Source organism: Lygodium microphyllum, chromosome 20 (genome assembly GCF_053477565.2).
Source record: "Lygodium microphyllum isolate KBCC chromosome 20, Lygodium_microphyllum_v1.1.10, whole genome shotgun sequence".
Lineage (NCBI taxonomy): Eukaryota > Viridiplantae > Streptophyta > Polypodiopsida > Schizaeales > Lygodiaceae > Lygodium > Lygodium microphyllum.
In genome coordinates this window covers 128,038,687-128,061,121 of record NC_141154.1, presented here as the reverse complement: position 1 = coordinate 128,061,121, position 22,435 = coordinate 128,038,687, and the positions used below count along the sequence as shown (strand labels likewise).

Sequence of the window (22,435 nt, the reverse complement as noted above, 5' to 3'; positions counted from 1 at the left end):
AATAATGACTAGTTTCTTATGAAATGCCATGTAATAATATAATTGCAACTAAATTGATCAAATGATTTTATTAAGAAATTTGATTGTAGAAATATGAACTCCTACTTAGACCACTGAGCACGTTCTTGGCACATGCTATTACCATCAAAATAACAAGTATATTAATATTTAATAAGTCCATATAGTTACAAACTCATATATTCTTGAAGAATTAGAGTTGTGCTATTAGTAGCAAGGGATTTTGCTAGGTTTTTTGTTCAATGTTTGAATATTGAGAATGATTAATGTTAGAATATTTGCAATTGTTTGGGGATTGCCTTATTAATTGCCTTTTAATGAGGGATGAGAATGATTTGATTCCCAAGCTCTATTAATTGACAAGCAATGGAGTTGTTTTAGTTGTGACTAAAATTTCAACAAGAATTAACATGGGACGCCAACATATCTAGGAGTTTTAAGCTTGACAAGTTGACTAAATACTACTTCAAGCTCTTCTTTAGAGAAGTGGCCAAATAGAACAATGTTCTAGTCATCGAGACCACTACGCCAATAAAGCAATAAGTTTTTATGCCCTTTCAAATTGAAAATAACCTAAAAGTCCATAAACATGACAAAATAATTTGCAAGTAGTGTCCATGTGATCATGGTCCATGCCATACTTTTTATCATTAAGAAAATGTACCAACATTGAGTCTCTAAGTCATTTGTTTCTTAAGCTTCTAGAAAAGGTTCAAGAGATGCTACTATATGTAGACTTATGGTTCTCTTTGCTCCTTTTTATAAGCTATAAAATCTTTCAATTTGTGCCTTTCCATTACATGTTGCCAAGTTGCTAACTCTTCTCATTGAAATATTGAAGTGGGAGATGTGGCATTAGCTTAAAATTTGGTCACTTTAAACTCCCCTCTAAGCAAGATTCATTCATGATTACTTTGTCCAATTGATTAGTATTATGGCCATAAGTGTCACAAAATTGGAACTTTTCTTCCCCCATTATAAGGCAACATCAATTAATGATGTGATCTAGACTTGAGTGTGTTAGGAAGGGATTTCTTGTTGATTTTACAATATTCATGCAACTAGAGTGGGATTTTTGAGAATCTCTAATGAAGCAATTGAACTCCCTATAGCTTGATGTGTGGCCACTAATGTGCTCCCATACGAATGACATAAAACTTTTAGATAATATGACATTTCAAAACATCAATATTTTGTGTCCTACTCTCAAGCCCTTGATATTGATTGAGTTGTAAATAATAAGCTCTTACCATGATGCATAAGAGGAGCCATGTCACCAAATGCGAATTTGTCAAAATCTTCGTTTCCGTTTTCATGTGTTTCAAATATTTGAATTAATGGCTATTGATTGCCTATGACATAGTTGTTGCCTCCCACATTCTATGCCATCCACCATCCAAAACTAGTGCTATGTTTGGAACTATTCACTACATTTTTGCATCCATGAAAAGAAATGCAAATTCCAATGCTCAAACAACTCAAGCTTTGTTAAGTGGTGCAATGTCATTGATTTTGTTTCTACTCCCTTTTGTATGTACATCTTTTTGCAAAAGTTGCATGCCAAAGGCCCCAATGTCTTGAAAGAATATGGAAGTTCTATTTTAATTTTGGAGGTTTTCAACTTTAGACCTTTCAATAGCTTACTATCCATTCTCTACTTGGGATCCTATATTTGCTATTTGATCTTCTTTTTTGGCATTGGATTTTGATTGAGACTCCGAACCCCTTCATTTGGAGGCACTTTGGGGCAGTTTGTAGTAATTCCCTCCCATGTGCTTCAATTTTGAAACAGGTGGTTGTGAATTGGCTCCAATTAAGTTCAAACATGAGGCCATCGACATTGGGAACTTCTCTCATTTGTTGTCTTTAGTTGGCCACGAAACACAAATATGATTATGGCTTCAGCTTGTCTTATTTAGACCTTTACATACTACATATTACTCCCATGTACTACTCCTATATTCTAAAAGAATTAGAGTTACCAATGGGGTTGTAATCTAGTAGGCTCAATTACTGGGGGTGTGAGAGTGGGATGCGCTTCTTGAGGGCCGCCCAATCTATTCGCATCCGAAAGAGTTACAGAGCTATTGTTCTCATGGCATCCTTACACCCTCTTAATATAGCAGATTCATAGCCAATCATAGCTCTTGTTTCACATGCTAATATAGCATAATCATGGCCAATTCTAGCTCTTGTTCTATGTTTTGGTAGGAAAACTTGGAAACTCCGGGAAAATACAACCATGGCCGTGTGCATGTCCATGGTAGGATAATCATAGCCAACGCTAGCTCTTGTTCTACGTTTTGGTAGGAAAAACTTCGAAACTCCGGTAAAATACAACCATGGCTGCGTGCATGTCCTCGGTGGCACCTGCTGCCATGTCCATTTGCCGAAGAAGAGAGCTCCTATCTCTCGGCGCCAATAGGTTTTACTCCTCTACACGACTAGTCCAACCGTTCATCGGTCTGTCCTCTCGGTCCAGGTCTTTCGTTAAGGCATCCATTGCTGCTGATACCAGTTCCGCTCAGGTAGCAGCAACCCTATCACCGAGCTGTTGATTTCTGCAGCATCTGTAGCATTTTCCATTGCACAGTGCATTTAACATCTGCAGGATCCTCTATTAAGGAAAGTGGATAGCGGATTCAAGATGGCTTAATGAAAGGTCTTCCACTCCCCGGCAGGAGCTCTGCAGCACAGTTCTTTGAAGATGACAACACTACCAATGCCAAGGCGGATTGATAATCAGTGAATAATCTGCTTCAGACCTATAGAGAATTTTCTGAACTCTCTGCCTCTGTCATCAGTCAGGAGAAATCTGATATAGTATTGCTAAGCTGGAATGACCCCCAACAGTGGCTCGTCCAGTTGGGATTTAAGTCCATTAAGGAGGGTGAAATCTTTCGGTGCTTAGGCTGTCCTATGGGTGTAGCTGTATCCATGAAGCAAAGATTCCAATGGTTTTGCATTCATAAGAAAGGTAAAATTGAAAAATGGCACTTTAGTCCTACTATGCTTGCAGGAAGGTCGATCATTATCTGCAGTATTCTTTCAGCAGCCACAATGTTTGTTGGCTTTGTCCTTTAGTTTAGCAAGAGTTTGTGGGATCAAATAGAGACGCTTTTTTGGGAATACTGGTGGAGCTCTAATGGCAAGCATGGATCCCACTATTTTGTGGGAGATGGTGATTATTGATAGGAAATATGGTGGCTAGGGTTTGATGGGAAGAAAAAACATTGAGCCTAAATTTCAAAAGATGTGTCTTAGATGCTAACTTATATGTCCACAAGGATGGTAAAAAGTTTGTAGTGATTGTTCTATATGTGGATGACTTTCTTATTATGGGTGACCATGAAGATACTATTCATTGTCAAGATTGTGGGAGAGAAGGAAGGAGTCTCGATTGTAGCTTTCTTGCTTGCACAATGGGGGAATACACACAAAGGTGGAGGCTGAAAATAGTTTTCCTCTTCTTAGTTGTGTAAGCCAAAAGAACTCTAGTACATAGAAATAGAAGAACCCTATATATGGGTCTCAAAACCAAACTCAACTAACTAAGGTGGCATACTAACTGAGCCACGAACTAGAGTAGATAAGGATAGCTGTCATCTAGCTATTATTCATGGGCGGTGTATCAACCGCATCTGCAAACAACTGATAAGTCGGTGACATAAATGCACAACGGTCACCTTGGTATATCACGAGTGAAGCTCGATATCTCAACATTCATCAGGCTGAAAAGGTTTTGAGCTCTGAGTTTGAAATGACATATTTGGACTTGTTGCACTATTGTTTGGGGATTGAAGTTTGACAAGATCCTAGTAAAATCTTCATCACTCACTAGAAAAAGTATGCGTGGGAGATCTTTAAAGCCTTTGGCATGAATGAGTGTAAGGAAATAGCTATACTTATGGAGGTCAATTCAACACTAGTAGACATTGGTAGGTATAGGAGGTTTGTCGACAGTCTTATCTACTTGTGCAACACTAAGCCAAATATTAGTTTTATTGTTGGTGTTTCGAGCAGGTTCTCAAATAAACCATGAGAAAGTCATTGGAAAGCTATGATGTGGGTGCTTAGATACTTGAAGGGATCTCTTGATTATAGTATCACATACAGTTCTGGAAGTTCTCTTGTGGGAAATTGTGATTCAGATTGGGCAGGTGACAATGATTCTAGGAAATCAGTTTTTGGATATTGTTTCTCTTTGGGTTTAGGAATCTTCTCTTTGATCATTAAGAATCAACTGACAGTAGTATATCTTCTACCGAAGCAGAGTACAAGGCTGCTTGTTTTGTTATATGTGAAGCAATATGGTTAAGGGGTATTCAATGGCATATGGGAGCGTAGAATGAAGATCCGATAGTCTAGTTCACCTACAGGTAGATATTGAGGGGGGGTTAGATATGCTCAATGCTCTATTCTCGTAAAGTATTATTAATGATCCATGGTGCTCTTAGTTGTAAGGCCCCCATTATGAGGAGAAGCCACGTGTGAGCTTGAACATTGGTTGGGTCTTGACTTGTATGTGAGACGAGATCAATGTGACCAAATGGCAAAAATGTGATCTTTGTGGATCTAGCCTTGAGATTAGGGTAGAGTTGTTATGTTAGTAGCAACTCGAGACACAATGCATCGAGTTACAATGTCACTACTAAGGAAAGCTGCAAAGGACATGTGTTTCCATTGTGAAGCTTAGATGGTGATCTAGATAGATGATAGATGAAGAGCTTAAGGCTAGTTGGAAGAACTTTGACTAGGTGAAAGCTAGATTTATGATGGCTTGGGAGAAGTCTTTCTTTTATAGCTTGGAAAGGTAGTGTAGTTGGCCTATCTGACCATATTATGAACCTTCCCTAATCGGCTAGAGAATATTCCTTAGTAGTGACATTGTAAAGCTTTTGCAAAGCTTATTCGATTGTTATTCAAACAAAAAAATATTGAAATTACTTAGAGTATGGTTATGAAAGTGCATGCATTGGTAGTCTCTTTTTCTACATGTCCTTATGAAGTTTAACTATATATAAGACGTTGACAAAATGAAAAGAGATGTGACTGTTGCTAAACAGAACACACATTAGAAGGAAGGTGTAGTGCACTTATTGACTGATGACATGATGAGCTGATGTCATTTGATGACCCAATGAGATGACATCATTTGACGATCCAATGAGTTGATGCTACTTAACAACTTGACATGTGACATGCATGATCTCTTGTACGCATGCCTATTGTGGTCTTATGCGTGGCCTCTCATTCCATGGCTTGGCTTGGTTTGGGGCATGCCTCGCTTGTTGCTAGCCTTTAGCCTAGGTAGTGCAGTGTTAAGCTGGTGCATTAAACATTAACTTGACTTAGTTCATTTTAAACATCCCCAAAACTCAACACGCAACAAAGTTTTTGTGTCCCATAAGCAAACCCTAAACTTTAGTTGGTTTCTCATCTATAAATAGAAGGGCTGCACAGCCATTCAACTATTTTTTGTTTTGTAGATTAGACTCTCCTACTGCTAGTGCTTGATTTTTGTGTTGTTTGCACCCCTTCTCCAGTGGATATCTCAGTTTGTGGTGCTGTTCAACCTGGCTCCAGCCCTCAGTGACTTGATTAGCCCTGCTTCAGCCTCTGCTTGCTTATCATGATGGGAGCATCCAGCAGTCGTTGCCTATGCTTAAGGGCTGTGTTTACTGCCTGATAGGGTCTGCTATCAGGTGACATCAGCATCCTGGCTATAGCCCAGCCTGTTTGGGGCAGCAAACTGTGGTGTTTTCATCTTGCATTTGCTGCTTTGCCTTATTCTGCTGCTGCTGCCCAGACTGGAGGTGCTGTGTTTCAGTGTAGCCATTGACTGAGATGTCACACTTTGCGTTTCAGTGCAGCCCTGCTACCTACTGCCAGATTCAGCCTGTCTGGACTTCATTGTCTATGTTTACAGCAGCTGATTGCTTCCTAAGGCTGCCTGTTGTGTTTCGGGATCTGTTTAGAGTTTTACACACTCTTCTGCTCATCTTTGCCCCAGTCCAGCCTAGATATTAAGGTTCAACGTGACAAGATTCACATTAGCATAGTTTGTTTGATTATTCATTTACGTTCTCTTTAAGTTACTCTTTGCCTTTGAGTTCTACTATTTTTCATTGTAAAAGTGCCATACACTTCGAGTTTATCTTCTTTGTTTGAGCATTTCTTTACATGATATCAAAGCTAGGTACACTTTGAAGATACCTAAGTCTTGACTTGAAAGCTTGACATCGAAGAAAAGTAAGAACAAAAAAGAGAAGATGTCTTCAAACAATTCATCACCAATCTGGTTTCCATCACAATCCATGTTAAGAGCCAAATAGAAGTAGTATTCACAACTGCCTTCTAAAGAGCCTTTTATAGAAGGAGATTTGACGAATTACTATAGTTAATACAAGATGTATCAAATCACTTGGGCCAAAGATGATTTGATTCTTATGTATTAGACCCAACAAGTTCTTGAAGGTAAATATAACAAACTCCCTTTGGATTTTATGCACAAATTGGAGGATCTTGTAGGACCATTCCAGCCACACATTGGGCTAGATTTGCAAAGAAACGCTTGACTATAGAATACAAACATAATCGTACAACAAACATAGACAGATAAAGAAACACAGTTAGGGTTAGGGTAATACGGAGACAATAAATACAAAAGATGAAAGAATGTGAATAATGAATAAATACAATGCTCAATGCAACAAATACACTATGCAAGGTGAATACTAAACCTCAAACTCATGTTTCTCAAGGATCGAGACAGAGAGTATGAGTTGAAGAGTGTGTTGCACTCTAATGGATCTTGAAATGCAGCGGGTGGTCTTTGAAGGTATTTGGCAGCAACAAACACAGCTTTGTGAAGGCTGGATTAATGTTAGATGGGTAGACAAAGGGTAGGATCAGCAAACTGTTGATTCTGTTGATGACAACATTATCGACGGTGATGGTGATGGAAATGGAGAGTATGCAACGTGTTGTCCATGACGGAGACAAAAAAGGATGCAACCATATGATGGAGCACTTGCAAGATAGAAAGCAGATATCTGCCCTAGCCAAATTGATCAGCTAAAAATAGCTGAAGTGTTAAAGCGAAGAGTACGCAAAATGGGCGTACGAGTCAGAAGTGGAGTAGCCGTGTTGAGAGTGAGAGAGGGTGAATGCCAAGATGAGTGTACTGGATTGTATCTGTACACAAAGGATAAATAATGTTATTATATGTTAGGGTACAGATAAGGGTGCATATAACTTTACACGGAGACGAAGGGACTTTACACCCAACCACCTCCTACTTAAAGTTCCAAAGTGGTATCTTTAAGCTAACCAACTCGTACTAATCTGATGCTATGCTCATGATGAGCCTTTGCAAGACTCTTAGTGAGAATATTTGCAAGGTTATCTTGGGTTTTGATCTTAGTTAGTGTAGTAAGACCATCATTCAAGACCTACCAAATAAAGTGGTACCGAACATCTATGTGTTTGGTATGTGCATGGAACATGGCATTTTTAGCCAAACATACTACACTCTGGCTATCATAACCAAGCATTGGAGTACGTGAAGAAAGACCAAAATCCTTGACTAGACAGCCAAGCAAAATAGCTTTCTCAGAAGCTTCTGTGGCTGAAATATATTGAGCCTCTGTAGTAGTCAGTGCCACAAATTTTTGCAACCTTGAACACCAAGAGATAGCCCCACCAACTAAAGTAAAGACATACCCACTGGTAGATTTCCTAGTGTCAAGATCTCCTGCTATGTCCAAATCACAAAATCCTTGCAACTCTAGTGTATCCTTTCCATAGCATATACATTTCTCTCGTGTACTTTTGAGTGTTTGAAGATACATTTCATTGCTTCCCAATGTGGCTTGCCAGGGTTAGACATGAACCTACTAACAATTTCCACTGCATGAGCAATGTCTGGGTGAGTTGCAACCATAGCATATATCAAAGTCCACAAGTTGATGCATAAGGTATGCCTTTCATAGCACTAACAGTTGCATCATCCTTTGGGCAATCGGCTTTGCTAAGCTTTGTATGTGGTGATAAATGCACACCAAGAAGCTTTGCATCACCCATCTTAAACATGTCAAGTACTTTATTAATGTACTCGTCTTGTTGTCCTCTATCTCTTCTAATGCGCATACCCAAAATGTGTTCAACTGCCCCCAAATCTTTCATAGAGAAGGTTGAACTTAGTTTCCTTTTAAGAGCATTTAAAGTTCTCTTATGCTTTTTTGCAATTAGCATGTCATCCACATATAAGGCTAGCACAATAAGACTTCCACGATCAGTCTTTTTAGTGTACAAGCAGTGATTTGCATGATTGCATTTAAATTCATTGTTGAGCATAGAGATATCAGACTTTTTGTACCATTGTCTAGGGGCTTGTTTTAGCCCATATAAGCTGTGTTTCAGCTTACAAATCAAATGGTCTTTCCTTGGAATGGCAAAACCTTCTAGCTGTTTCATGTACAACTCTTCATCCAAGTCATCATGAAGAAAAGTAGTCTTCACATCCATTTGATTGAACTCTAAATCCAAGGATGCAGTGAGAGCAAACAAAATACGGAGCGCAGTCATCTTCACCACTGGTGAGAAGACCTCTTGGAAGTCTATGCCTTCCTTTTGTGTACAGCCCTTAGCAACCAATTGTGCCTTGTACTTGGGCTTCCCATCAATACATTTTAGTTTGTAAACCCATTTATTAGGGATAGCTTTCCTATCCTTGGGCAAAGGTACAAGCTCCCAAGGGTTATTTGCATATAGAGACTTCATCTCTTCCTGCATAGTAAGCTTCCAGTTTCTCTTGTTTTCACATGATTGTGCCTCTCTAAATGTCAGCGGCTCACTCTCATCAATTAACAAAATGCAATCCAAAGATGGCTGAAAAATCTGTGGCTGCCTTTTGACACGTGTAGATCTTCTTTCCCAATGATCTGTATTGTCGAGCAATGGGCCTACATTCTTGGGAACATGCACATCATCATCAGGTTGTTGATATTCAGCATTTTCGTGCTGTTGTAACCTGTTTTCAGCACGTTCTTCTTGCTGTCCTATTCCATTTTGTGCATTTATTTGCTATGTATTATCTTTTGGCTGTAGCACAATGGGTTGCTACTCATTTTCAGCATCAAAAGGGACAAAATCTGCAGCTAAAGGTTGTTGCATGGCTGCTTGTTCATGCTGAAATTTGACCTTCTTTTTGTCAAGGTCACCTTGTGTAGCATGTTTCAGTAACTTTGCCTCATTAAATACTACGTCTCAGCTGCGTACTATCTTCTTGCCATGAGGAAGCCAAACTCTATAACCCATCTCTCCATCTCCATTATCTTTTGGCTGTAGCACAATGGGTTGCCACTCATTTTCAGCATCAAAAGGGATAAAATCTTCAGCTAAGGGTTGTTGCATGGCTGCTTGTTCATGTTGAAATTTGACCTTCTTTTTGTCAAGGTCACCTTATGTAGCATGTTTCAGCAACTTTGTCTCATTAAATACTACGTCTCGACTGTGTACTATCTTCTTGACTTGAGGAAGCCAAACTCTATAACCCCTCTCTCCCTCATCTCCATATCCTATGAAGATGCCCTTGATGGATTTCATGTCTAGTTTGGTCCTCCGATCTACAGGTACATGCACAAAGGCATCACAACCAAAGATACGCAAATGGTCATATGAAGGAAGTTTACTAGACCAAAACCTCTTTAGGAATGCCATTTTCCAATGCACGATTTGGAGAGCGATTGCATACATAAGTGTAGTTTTAAGAGTCTCTCCCCAAAACTGCTAGGAGAGATTAGTTGTGGACAACATGCATCTGCCTCTCTCACAAAGTGTGTGATTATATCTTTTAGCCATGCCATTCGATGCAGGATTATAAGGGACTGTCAACTCCCTCTTAATGCCACGCATCTCACAAAACTTTTTGAACTCATTAGAAATATACTCACCTCCATTATCCATTCTTATAGCTTTTAACTTAAGTCCTTTCTGTGTGGTAACAAAAGCATGAAACCTTTTAAAAGTATCCAACACTTTCTTTCTGCTCTTTAACACATACACTCGTGACTTTCTACTGAAATCATCAATGAAAGTGACAAAGTACCTTGCATCCCCATATGAAATAACAAGCATAGTACACACATCAGAGTGTAGTAAATCAAGAGCATTGGACTTCTTAACGATACTAGAGTAATAAGGAGAGTTTCCATATTTTCCATATATGCAATCATTACAAAACTCGATAAAATCTCCCTAAAGAGGAGAGAATTTGAAGGTCCTTTTGGCTCATATGGCCAAGTCTTTTGTGCCAAAGTTCCATCTGTGAATGAACTTCAGCCACAGCAAAGAACTTGCCAGGTAATGCTTTACAATGCAAATAATACAAAGTCCCCTTTTTGTTGCCTTTAACAATCAGCATAGAGCCCTTGTGGACCTTCCAAGATCCACCACCAAAGGTAGTAAAATACCCTCTTTCATCGAGCTGCCCAACTGACAATAGACTTTTCTTTATGCCAGGTACATATTTGATATCTTGTAAAATCAGCTCTTGGCTGTTTTCAAGAACCAAATGAATGGTATCTACACCCTCTATCTCACATGCATAGTTATTGCCCAAGTAAACCTTGCCTAGGCAACCTGCAGTGTATTCAGTAAATGACTCCAAGGAGGGAGTAACATGAAAAGAGGCACCACTATCCAGTATCCATGATTGGGACAGCCTATCATGAGCTGAAAGCAAGGCATCTATTGTTTTCTTTTTGGTGATGTGCATATTACTTGCTGCTGCCATAATGTCTACATTGCATGAGGCTGCAACAAGTATCTCTCCAGTGTCAAAGAGATCTTCAATGACCACACTAGGTGCAACATTTGCCTTTGCAACTTCTTTTGAGGGAGGGCTGTCATCATCTTTCTTGTCATCCTTCTTTTTCTTTTCTTGTTGTTTCTTTTTTTCTTGCTCTTTCTTGTAATACTAGCACTCGGGCTTTTTATATCCTTTTTGTCCACATTGATAGCAAGTAACATCCTGCTGTTTGCCTTTGCTTTTACTTTTACTTTTGCTTATATTTGCTGCAGTACCCCTCTTCTTGTCAGAAGTGAAGTAGCAATGGAAGTGTAAATATATGCTGTAATAAATTGCTGAAACACAAGACAAAAGAGAAAGGGAAAGAAAGAACATTGAAGAACACAATACATATGAGAACTTAGATGTATGCTTGGGAAATGGAATCCATATATCGAACATGAGACAGTTGCATACAATAGTGAGTCACTGGCTGTGCGGGCATTGGCACTGGCTCCTCTTCCTAGCAGAAGATTCACAACTGATGATGAGTGACTGACTGACTGAGGAGGAAGAGTCTGAATAAATATGACAAAAATATGTCCTTAATATGATCAGGTTGGCTAGCAATAAATGCTTAATATGACCATAAAATGACATAAATAAAAATGCCTAAATATCCTGAATAATGTCCACAGCCTCTGCATGCACAGACTCACACATGAGCTGACATATTTGAACACCCTCTCTCAGATCATGGGTGATCTGATACAATACAATGGTACAATGATAATGAATCATAAACCATATAACATAGAATCATCAAGTGGAACCATGGATATCCAAGCAATTTTTGATCAAGCCACCACCAAGGTACCTTGGAGAGAACTTAGTGTCGATGTCAATTGTACCAGCTCTTGAAAATAGAGAAGATCATAGCATATCTCTATGCCTGTCCCAATGTCTCTCAGTAGCATACATGACCATTCTATCAAAAATGCCTCTGGAACATATGTGGCCATGGACTCCCCGCCTTTGGCCAAACCACTAAAGTGTCCCCTCATGTGAGCGCAAGACTAGGAGCCAAGCCCGCTCTCTATCAAATAAATAGCCTATCATGAATCTGGATGTCAATCCTAGCTCTAGGATTTGAATCAACCAGACTTTAATCAATGTGTTAGGGAAGTCCCTCTCTGGATCCTATACATCTCTATAGAGGTATAAAGGAGGTGCGGCTACCCCATCACACCACCCTCTCATACTCTCGCTTTGGCACTGGAGAGTCCTGAGGGATGCCATCATCACTACCACTTGAAAGCAGCTGAGAAAGGGGCAATCAAGCCCTTCTCGTGATCCAAAGAAATTGATCCTTTCCGTGCCTTGGACTTCTCCTTGGCCGGAGGATCAGAGTTTGAGTTTGAGGGAGATGATGACTCATCGGAGGAGTCCATATCCCGCTTTGGCTTCTTCTCCTTCTTTTACCTGGAAGTCACTAACTCTTTGTAGTCCTTCTGTAAATGACCTTTCTTCCCACAGTGGTAACATTGGGTCTTTGACTTCTTCTTCTTCGAACCTCTCTCTGAAGCTGCAAGAGCCTCACTAGAACCTGATGAAAGCTTCCCTTGTAACCGCAATGATGTCTCATGCTCAAGTAGCATGGAGCTCATATGTGTAAAATTGATAGGAGTTGATGATGTTTGCACCATCAAAGCATTCGCCACTCCATCGAACACTAGAGGGAGTTTGGAGAGTACGAGTCCAATAAGATCAACCTCTGGAGGGGCAGATTGCATGTGCCAAAGCTGGTCTTGGATTTGGGTCACATGAAGTAGAAAATATTGGATAGTATCTTTGGCCTCGAATGAAATTTGTTGGAGCTGTCCATAAAGAGTGACTGTTCTCATGGCGGAAGGTGCCGCGTACAGTAGCTGCAACTTCATCCATACTTCAGAAGATGTCTTGTAGGAGGTAACCGCCGGTAGGACTTCTTTGGAAATACACCGAAGTAAGGCCGAGTAAGCACGTGCATCGTCCGAATCCCATGTAAGCACTGCTTTCTCATGGTTGTCTTTATCAAAATTAGTTGGAACAAGAGAACGCCATTGAGGTTATTTAATAGTTCCATAAACCACGTACCATAATCGCTTCTACATAAACCAAGCCTTCATCATAGCACTCCATGTAAGATAATTAGTGTCAGAAGTGGAGCAGCGGTGGAAGCATAAACATGTGCTGAAATAAACTGCTGAAACACAAGACAAAAAGAGAAAAGAAAATAACACGATACAGATGAGAACTCAGATGATGTATGCACGGGAAATGGAATCCATATATCTGAACACGAGACAGTCGCATACAACAGTGAGTCACTGGCTGCATGGGCACTGGCACTGGCTTCTCTCTCCACAGAGTCTGTAGATGGTGAAGATGATGTAGTGACTGACCGAGGAGGAGCCACTGAGTATAAATAGGCTGAAAAAGTGGGGAGCAATAATGCTGGTCGGACAGCATTAAAGCTGGCCGACTGGTGTATAAAATGCCCCAATAGCATAAAATGCCACACCAGAAAAAAGCCTAAAATACCTAATAAAAATGCCCAGCCCAGATCAAGCTCAGACTCACACATGAGCTGACAAATACTCTGCTAACACCCTCTCTCAGATCATGGGTGATCTGATACAATACAATAGGATAATGAAAAGGGATCAGAAACTATACAACATAGAACCACCAAGTAGAACCATGGATACCCAAGCAGTGGGTGATCAAGCCACCACCAGGGTGCCTCGGAGAGAACGTGATGTCGATGTCGATCGGACCAAACACTTGAAAATAGAGAAGATCATAGCATGTCTCTGTGTCCATCACCAATGTCTCGCAGTAGCATACAAGACCAGCCTGTCAAAAATGCCTCTGAACATAGGTGACCATGGATTCCCCGCCTTTGGCCAGACCGCCAAAGTGTCCCCTCATGTGAGCTCTAGACGAAAGCCTCCCGCTCTCTGTCAGATAACCAGCTCAGCATGAACCTGGATGTCAATCCCAGCTCCAGGATTTGATTCCGCCAGACTGAAGTCGATGCGTCAGGGACGTCCCTCTCTAGAACCTGTGCACCTGTATAAAAATATAGATGAGGCGCGGCTGCCCCATCTGAACACCCGCTCACACTCCCTCTCTGGCACAAGAGAGTCGTGAGGGATGACCTCATCACCACCACTAGAAAGCAGCCGAGGAAGGGGCCACCAAGCCCTTCCCGCGATCCAAAGAAGAGGATCCCTTCCGCGCCTTGGACTTCACCTTGGTCGGAGGATCGGAGTCGGAGTCTGATGAAGGAGAGGACTCATCGGTAGAGTCAGCATCCCGCTTCGTCTTCTGCTCCTTCTTCCTGGAAGCCGCTAACTTCTTGCAGTCCTTCCGCAAATGTCCCTTCTTGCCACAGTGGTAACACTGGGCCTTCGACTTCTTCTTCCTGTCACCCCTCTCTGAAGCTACATAAGCCGCACCTCCATAATGTGCTGGAAGCCGCCCCTGTAATCTCAAGGATGTCTCATGCAACTTAGCATCAGGGGAAGTGCACGGAGGAGCCATATGGAGAGGATAAGAAGAGAAGTAGAGAAGAGATGGAATTTAGAGAGGAAACACAGCCAAAACACAAGCACAGACTACAGAAAAAGAGAGTTCACATGCAATATAACCCAAAATCTGATCAATAGAAGACAAAATCTGCTGCAGAAAGTCAAAAAATCAGTCAAAAACTGCCAAAAATAGAGAAAACGGCCTGAAGGAACAGCCACCCAGTCACGAGAGATGCTGAATCAGCAAAACGCAGGCTTTAAACTGGAGAAAAACAGGTAGAAAACTGTCGCCAGCAGCTGCAAATGAAAAACGCAGGTAGCAGAGGATGCGTAGGCAGCAGAGGGTGCGGAGGCAGCAGGATGGCAAAACTGCAAAAAACGCAGGCTGAAAACAGCCCCAAAACAGGTCGCCTGGCTGCGACAGCAGTCGTCTGATCAGCAGGGGTACAAAACAGTCCTGAAATTAGCAAGAAAACACAGCAGAAACACAAATCCTGAAAACTGATACCATGTCAGAAGTGGAGCAGCGGTGGAAGCATAAACATGTGCTGAAATAAACTGCTGAAACACAAGACAAAAAGAGAAAAGAAAAGAACATGATATAGATGAGAACTCAGATGTATGCACGGGAAATGGAATCCATATATCTGAACACGAGACAGTCGCATACAACAGTGAGTCACTGGCTGCATGGGCACTGGCACTGGCTCCTCTCTCTACAGAGTCTGCAGATGGTGAAGATGATGTAGTGACTGACTGAGGAGGAGCCACTGAGTATAAATAGGCTGAAAAAGTGGGGAGCAATAATGTTGGTCGGACAACATTAAAGCTGGCCGACTGGTGTATAAAATGCCCCAATAGCATAAAATGCCACACCAGAAAAAAGCCTAAAATACCTAATAAAAATGCCCAGCCCAGATCAAGCTCAGACTCACACATGAGCTGACAAATACTCTGCTAACAATTAGATCCATGTAACTTATCATCGGTGGATGTGCATGGAGGAGCCATTTGGAGAGGATGTAGAAGAGTAGAGAAAAGAAGGTATTTGGAGAGGGAACATAGCCAAACCACAAGCATAGACTAGAGAAAATGAGAGCTCATGTTGAGAAACCCTTCACCCTTCACCCGCAGTTTGTGTTTTTGCGTTTTTGCGTTTTGCGTTTAGGGTTTGCAGCCCCAAAAAGGGGCGCCATCCTAGACTGACTATGCCTATTTATAGGTCACTCTATCATTCATTCCTCACGGCTGATTCATTCAGTCCGTCACCTCTTCTCTCTAGCCTCTCCACTACCCTCACACCCCTTCAGGAGAACATTGCGGTTCATGGTTCCTGGCTGTCTTTATCATCTTCCTTGTGCTACGGCACCCTTGTTCCCTTGTATCACATTCACTCCATGACTCAGATCTTCATCATTTCATTCATCAAAATTCCTTCTCTCTTCTCTTTTTTTTTCCATGTTTGCCGAGTTCACTCCGTGTTTCTCCCCGCAAACCCTACTGTCTCGCTAGTACGCTATCTTCTGACATGGTATCAGAGCTGGATCTGCTCACCTAGCAGCGAAGATCTTCCATTCCAGTGAAGGCAAAGACCGGTGGCGGGTTTGACATCCCCTTCTCTTCTTCTTCCCCTGCATCAACATTTTTTTGGCGGCTGTTCTAAACTGCGTTTGCAACCTGCAGCTCAGCCAAACCAGCCCAAGGATCAGCCCGGCTTGCGTTTGCAGCTGACTGACCTCTGCCTTCTCTGCCCAGCTCCTAGCGACTGTTTTTCTGCCTCTGGCCGGCTCCGCCCAGCTCTTGGCGGCTGTCTTCTGCTGCTGGTTTACTCCGCCCTGCATCCTGGCAGCTGTTTCCTGTTTGCCCCAGCGGCTCGGCTCCTGCTGCCGGCGGCTACACCCAATCTGCCTGCGTTTTTCAGGCGGCTGCTGCTGGCAGCGCTGGCTGCAGACTGACAGTTCCACCCAACCAACTAGCGGCCTGGCTGCGGATTGGCGGTTCTGCCCAGCTAGCTAGCGGTTCCTCCCTATCTCCTTGCGTTTGCACAGGCTGCTGCTGGTGGCTCAACTAGTCAACTGGCGGCACAACCAACACTGTTGTTTCTTAGTTGGTGGGCTTTTTTTTCCCACAACTGGCCGTTGCACCTTAACTGTTGGTGGTTCTTCCTGACCACTAGTGGTTCAGCCCATTTCCAGCCCTTCCCCTGCCCTCCCACCCCTTGAGTGGTGGACATTGTGGCTTGTGGTTTGTGGCTGACCTCTTCCTTCTTCAGTTTGCCACACTGGTACCATGGCGTCTCCACGGACAGCTTGCCAGTCTACTGGATGTTCCTACTGCGGCACGAGTGGTCATCCCACCAAAGACTGTCGACATTGACCTTTGCTCCCCACCCCTTCGGAGTACATGCGTCTTCCACCATGCACTCCTTGTGCCGCCTCTCCTTTCTAGGCCACAGAGATCGTTCTACATCGGCTATCAGAGTACTATGCTCAAGGCAATAAGATGCATCCAATGCGCACTAAGTCCTTTTGAGCACATGGAGGATCGATTGGCACTACGACCTCCTGGAGATTGTCACAATGCCATGGCAGTCTTCTCCCACTTATTTTCAGGTATAGTGGCTTCCATGACCTACGGATCTGCAGTCCGCTCCATCGAGAGACAGTGATTGTTTGATGCCGTCTCCTCGTCTGTCTGCTCCTTCGAGAGACAGTGGCTGTTTGACTCCTTCCTCTTCTTCGGCTACCTAGTCTGCTCCACTAAGAGATAGCGACTGTTGCCCATCTCTTGCTCATTCTGAGCTCCATCCTTCCCCACCCTCGACTACCCTGGTTCGAGAGGCTACCTCTGGGAGGTCTTCAGCACCCCAGATACCTTCTTCGGCACCATCGGCGGTACTTCCTTCGTCATCAGACATTTCGGAGTCCGTGATCCATGAGTTTTTGGATTCCCTATCTACTTCAAAGGGGGATATTATTTCTTTGCCCTCAGAGGGGGCATCTACTTCTTTGACTTCAATGGGGGCCCCTCCACCTTCCACTCAGAGGGGGAACCTACTCCACATGAAGTTCTTTACCCATTCTCTACTTTCTTGGGGTGGCTGTCTTCGACCAGTCATCTCTTCTACTGATACCCAAGATCTTCAGGTACCACCTAAATCGGGACCTCGGAGGTTGAGCCGTGACTTGGTGACGAGGCCTTCATATTCCTTCCAGCATGGATGCACGGAGCTCGTGGCTTCTCTCCCGAGGTTGTGTTTCGGGTTCTCCAGTTCACTCTATCTACTGGTCTTTACTGCAGGTTCCCTTTCCGGTGGAAATCTTGGATCTTAGGGATCCTCTACATCTTCTTCCTCCTCTCCTCTTTGTTCCTTGGTCAGCATGGAGCCACCTTCGAGATCGAGTACGGGCATATCCTTATGGTTCTCCATATCACACAAAGTTCGACATTCCTCCTATGCATTGCATGCTTTCATCATCTTTGTACTAGGGCGCTTGGGCAAGTGGCCAATTTTCCCACGTGGGACACTGTCGAAGTGGCACCTGCTGCATGAGCATTCTTCAGCATGTAGCATTACATCTCCACCTCACTCTTCTCTTGTTCCCCTTTTGGGGCCTGAGAGGGGGTGTTGAGAAACCCTTCACCCTTCACCCGCGTTTTTGCGTTTTTGCGTTTTGCGTTTAGGGTTTGCGTTTAGGGTTTGCAGTCCCAAAAAGGGGTGCCATCCTAGAATGACTATGTCTATTTATAGGCCACTCTCTCATTCATTTCTCACGGCTGATTCATTCGGTCCGTCACCTCTTCTCTCCAACCTCTCCACTACCCTCACACCCCTTCAGGAGGACATTGGGGTTCGTGGTTCGTTGTTGTCTTCATCATCTTCCTTGTGCTATGGCACCCTTGTTCCCTTGTATCACATTCACTTCATGACTCAGATCTTTATCATTCCATTCATCAAAGTTCCTTCTCTCTTCTCTTCTCTTCTCCATGTTTACCGAGTTCACTCCGTGTTCCTCCCCGCAAACCCTACTGTCTCGCTGGTACGTCATCTTTTGACATCTCACATGTAATATTCACTAGAATTTGACAAAAACAAGAAAAAGCTGCTACGAAAAGTCAAAAAATCAGCTAGAAATTGCCTGAGATAGCAAATACGGCCCGATAATGCAGTCACCCAGCTAGGAGGAGATGCAGAGACACCAAAACGCAAGCTGGAACTGACACGTGGGCAGGAGAGGGGCTGACACAGGGAGTACAGATGCTGACGTCAGCAAAAACGCAAGCAAAACAGGTTGCCTGGTTGGAGCAGCAGTCACCTTATTATCAATGGTTAGAATAGTCTTGAAATGGTTAGAATAGTCTTGAAATCAGCAAAGAAACTATAGCAGGAGCATAGTACGTGAAATCTGATACCATGTCAAAAGTGGAGCAATAATGGAAGCGTAAATATATGCTGCAAAATAAACTATTGAAACACAAGACAAAAGAGAAAGGGAAAGAAAGAACACTAAAGAACACAATACAGATGAGAACTCAGATGTATGCTTGGGAAATGGAATTCATATATCCAACATGAGATAGTCGCATATAACAATGAGTCATTGGCTGTGTGGGCAACGGCATTGGCTCCTCTCCCTAGTAGAAGATCCACAAGTGATGATGAGTGGTTGACTGATTGAGGAGGAAGAACCTGAATAAATAGGACAAAAATATGTCCTCAAAATGATCAGGTCGGCCAGCATTTAATGCTGGTCAGCCAGCAATAAATGCTCAATATGACCATAAAATGACACAAATAAAAATGCCTAAATATCCTAAATAATGTCCCTAGCCTCTGCATGCACACACACATGAGCTAACATATCTGCTAACACTTCTCTGACCTACCTCTATGATGATAGGCTGAACCATTGCTTTTTCCACCGGACTTTCTTTTGATCTCCTCATTGAGGATAGAGCCCCTAACACCATCAAAGGTTAAAGCAATGTTGTTGCTAAGTGAAACAACCAAAGCCTCCCAACTATCAGGTAAAGTCATCAGCAAGAAAATAGCTTTCAATTTATCATTGAAGGGCTGTAAACCAACTGACCCAAAATCCTTGTGAAAGCACTCAAATGCTCCGATGTTGGCTTAGACTCATCCAACTCTATGCTCACAAGCTTGTGCATGAGATGCACTTGATTTATTGGAGTTGTATTTTCATAAGTGTCCATTAACTTTTTCCATACAGCATAAATTGTATCAAGACGCTTAATGTTTGTAAGGGCATCATCAAATACAACCATTTTAATGTATGCAATGGCCGCCTTGTTGAGTCTAGCCCAATCCTTATCTACAATAGTTGCAGGCCTAGTTTCCAAGAGAGCATCATCACAATCTTTGAGAAACAAAATGCCTTGCATCCTGTCCTTCCATAGATCAAAGCTAGTGCCATCAAACCTCTTGATTTCAAGGAGGGATTTATTGTCACTGCCACTAAAAGCATTAGTAGCCACTTGTCAGCAAAATACCAAGTACCAATGCTGTAATTTATGACAGCAAACAATAGGCTGAACATTCAGCTAATTTCAGCCCAAAATTTCAAGAAATAAGAGCAAGATTTAGTGTCAATGTATTATAGACATTGCACAAATACAAGTACAGCAGCAGAGGGAATGACTTTCAGCAATATATTTGAAATTTTAGCTTACATTAGATGCACACATCACTGCCAGGTAACTCCCACTTCAGCAATTTCACCAAAAATTACATCTGCAACAATCCTAGATCCGCAAATGATCTCTAAGACTGCTGCACCATAAATATTCAGCAATACATCAACTCAATAGGAGCTGCCTGACATGTATACTGCATACATATGTGTCCAAATCAACTTTTGGTACACAAAAACACCCAAAAACTCTCTGCATTTTCTTCAAAATCTCACAAGTGGGAGATAAAAGACTCAAATTACACTAGTTACATCACCAAGGTTGCTTCAGCAATGTCCCCAAAATGCATTTCACACATCAAATTTGCCAAAATCCACAAATTTCAGCAAAAGCCCTAAAATTTCACTAACTAATCTTCCCCAATTGCATCAATATATTTTCCCAAGAGCATATAATGAGCAAATTTAGCAAAATTTCACTAAATTTTGCAAAAGCTCCAATCTCAGGTCCAAATGTGCACCAATGTCAATAAATTCAGCTCGGCTAAACAAAATTTCACTATTACATGAAAAGCCCCAAAATTTTCAGAGCTAATGTGTACTACTAATGCAATTTTCGGATCAAATGTCATTGTTATGCATGAACTGCATTAAATCTGGGAAAAGCCCGAAATTTTAGGCATGAATCTGTACAAATCTCTAAACTGTGCTTATATGCATGGACCCTTGTGAGTGAGTAGGGGGCTTGCTTGCTTTAAAAAAAAAGAGAAACGTGGTATGAGTAGTCGTTGACTTATTGCCTAATTTGCCTGCACCAATTCTGTCTCCATGTGACTTGTCGTGAGCTGTTACCTGTGTCCCGTTGGTCAAAATTGATTGCTACCTAATCACGTGAGTTGTCGCGCCTGGTCACACTGATTTGGGAACTGTCACCTGTGACTTGGAAACCGTTGCCTGCACTCACTTGGCCTGGCCTGAACTGACGTTTCTTCGCGTGGACTAGTTGAAGTTGACATGCATAGACTTCGGGAAGTGCACACACCTTAGCCGCAACTCTGATATCAGCTTGAAGAAAAGAGCGCACAATGGAAGTGAGAGTCAGAAGTGGAGCAATAGTATTGAGAGTGAGAGAGTGAATGCCATGATGAGCGTACTAGATTGTATCGGTACACAAAGGATAAAGAATGTATTTATCTGTTAGGGTACAAATAAGGGTGTGTTCACACCCGTATAACTTTACACGGAGATAAAGGGACTTTACTTTACACCTAACAAAGTGCAACCAAATTGATTGAGCAACTGCCAGCATGACCCAAAAATTTGCAAACTGCATTTAATGTAGTCAGTAGTAACAATAAAATAATGCAAAAATGATGACGTGGCCACTGTGGGAAAATCGAAGCATGCTGGGTAAAATCGCTAATTGGTAGACATTAGCAAAGTACACAAAAATTGGAAGAAAACATAGTTAGAGCTTCAAACCATGTGAGAGTGTGCAACGGAAGAGAATCACAAACATGGAGAGAAAAGAAGAGAATAAGAGAAAGCAAAAAGAGAAGAATGATTTGCAACGAACAAAGGAACAGGTTGAAAAGAATGAGGACTAATTAATCCTTACACACAACCCAAGGCATTAGTGAGGTTATTGGATCAGGGTGTATGATGATGACAACATATGGTGATGGAGACAATGACGGTGATGGTGGCGAAGATGGAGAGTGTGTAGCTTGCTGTCTACGAGGGAGACTGTGAAGACTGCATCTACTTGATTAAAGCCATTGAACTGATGGTAAGACATCTTCAACAGCTACTAACATCCACAGAAATCTGTGTTTGGCTATAGACGGTCTCAAACAATGGAAAACAACTACACCTCCTGTCATGAGGATATGTATTTTTGAAACCTCACTTTAACATGTGGATTAGTTTTTAATCACATGACTAAGTAAATGTTGCACATGTGAGGTGTAACTAGGGTTAGAGTAGATTTATGAGCCTAGGACTTGAGAAAATCACGGGATGTCAAAGGCAAAAGTTGCTCTAAGTTATGTTGCACAAGTACTTGGAGGTATCCGGTGTCAATTGTTGGCCTAGGTCATTCATTCGGCCATAAGTGTCAATTGGTGACACTAGAGATGTGGCGTTTAATAGTACCTAATACCAAATCTAATAGTCAAAGATGGCACTGAGAGACTTGGGAGTGGAAAATGCCTAGCCAATTTAATTATTGGCCAGTTAAATTATTTTTTTGGGCATCGAAATAAATTTTAGATCAATTTTCAGTAATTAAAGGCTGAAAGTTAATATTTAATGATGGATAATGTTGGAAAAACCGTTTGCCATTTGGGAAGGCTACCACTTGGCAAACTTGCCTATATAGGCTGATAAAAGGCTGAAGA

General features: G+C 42.1%; 1 protein-coding gene across 5 annotated transcripts in view; it reads left to right on the top strand.

The window, feature by feature from the left end:
• The first annotated feature begins 2,278 nt into the window (after positions 1-2,278).
• The window catches only part of LOC148019374 (FMN binding protein), a 135,163-nt gene continuing 115,006 nt past the window's right edge, over positions 2,279-22,435 (top strand). For 3 of the 5 annotated variants that reach the window (XM_087661017.1, XM_087661016.1, XM_087661018.1), the window contains exon 1: positions 2,281-2,546. In XM_087661017.1, coding sequence (XP_087517143.1) covers positions 2,361-2,546 — 186 coding nt within the window. In that variant the 5' untranslated portion in view covers positions 2,281-2,360. Of the gene's footprint in view, positions 2,547-22,435 lie in introns of all 5 variants that reach the window. The other 2 variants (XM_087661019.1, XM_087661020.1) reach the window with 1 other exon arrangement.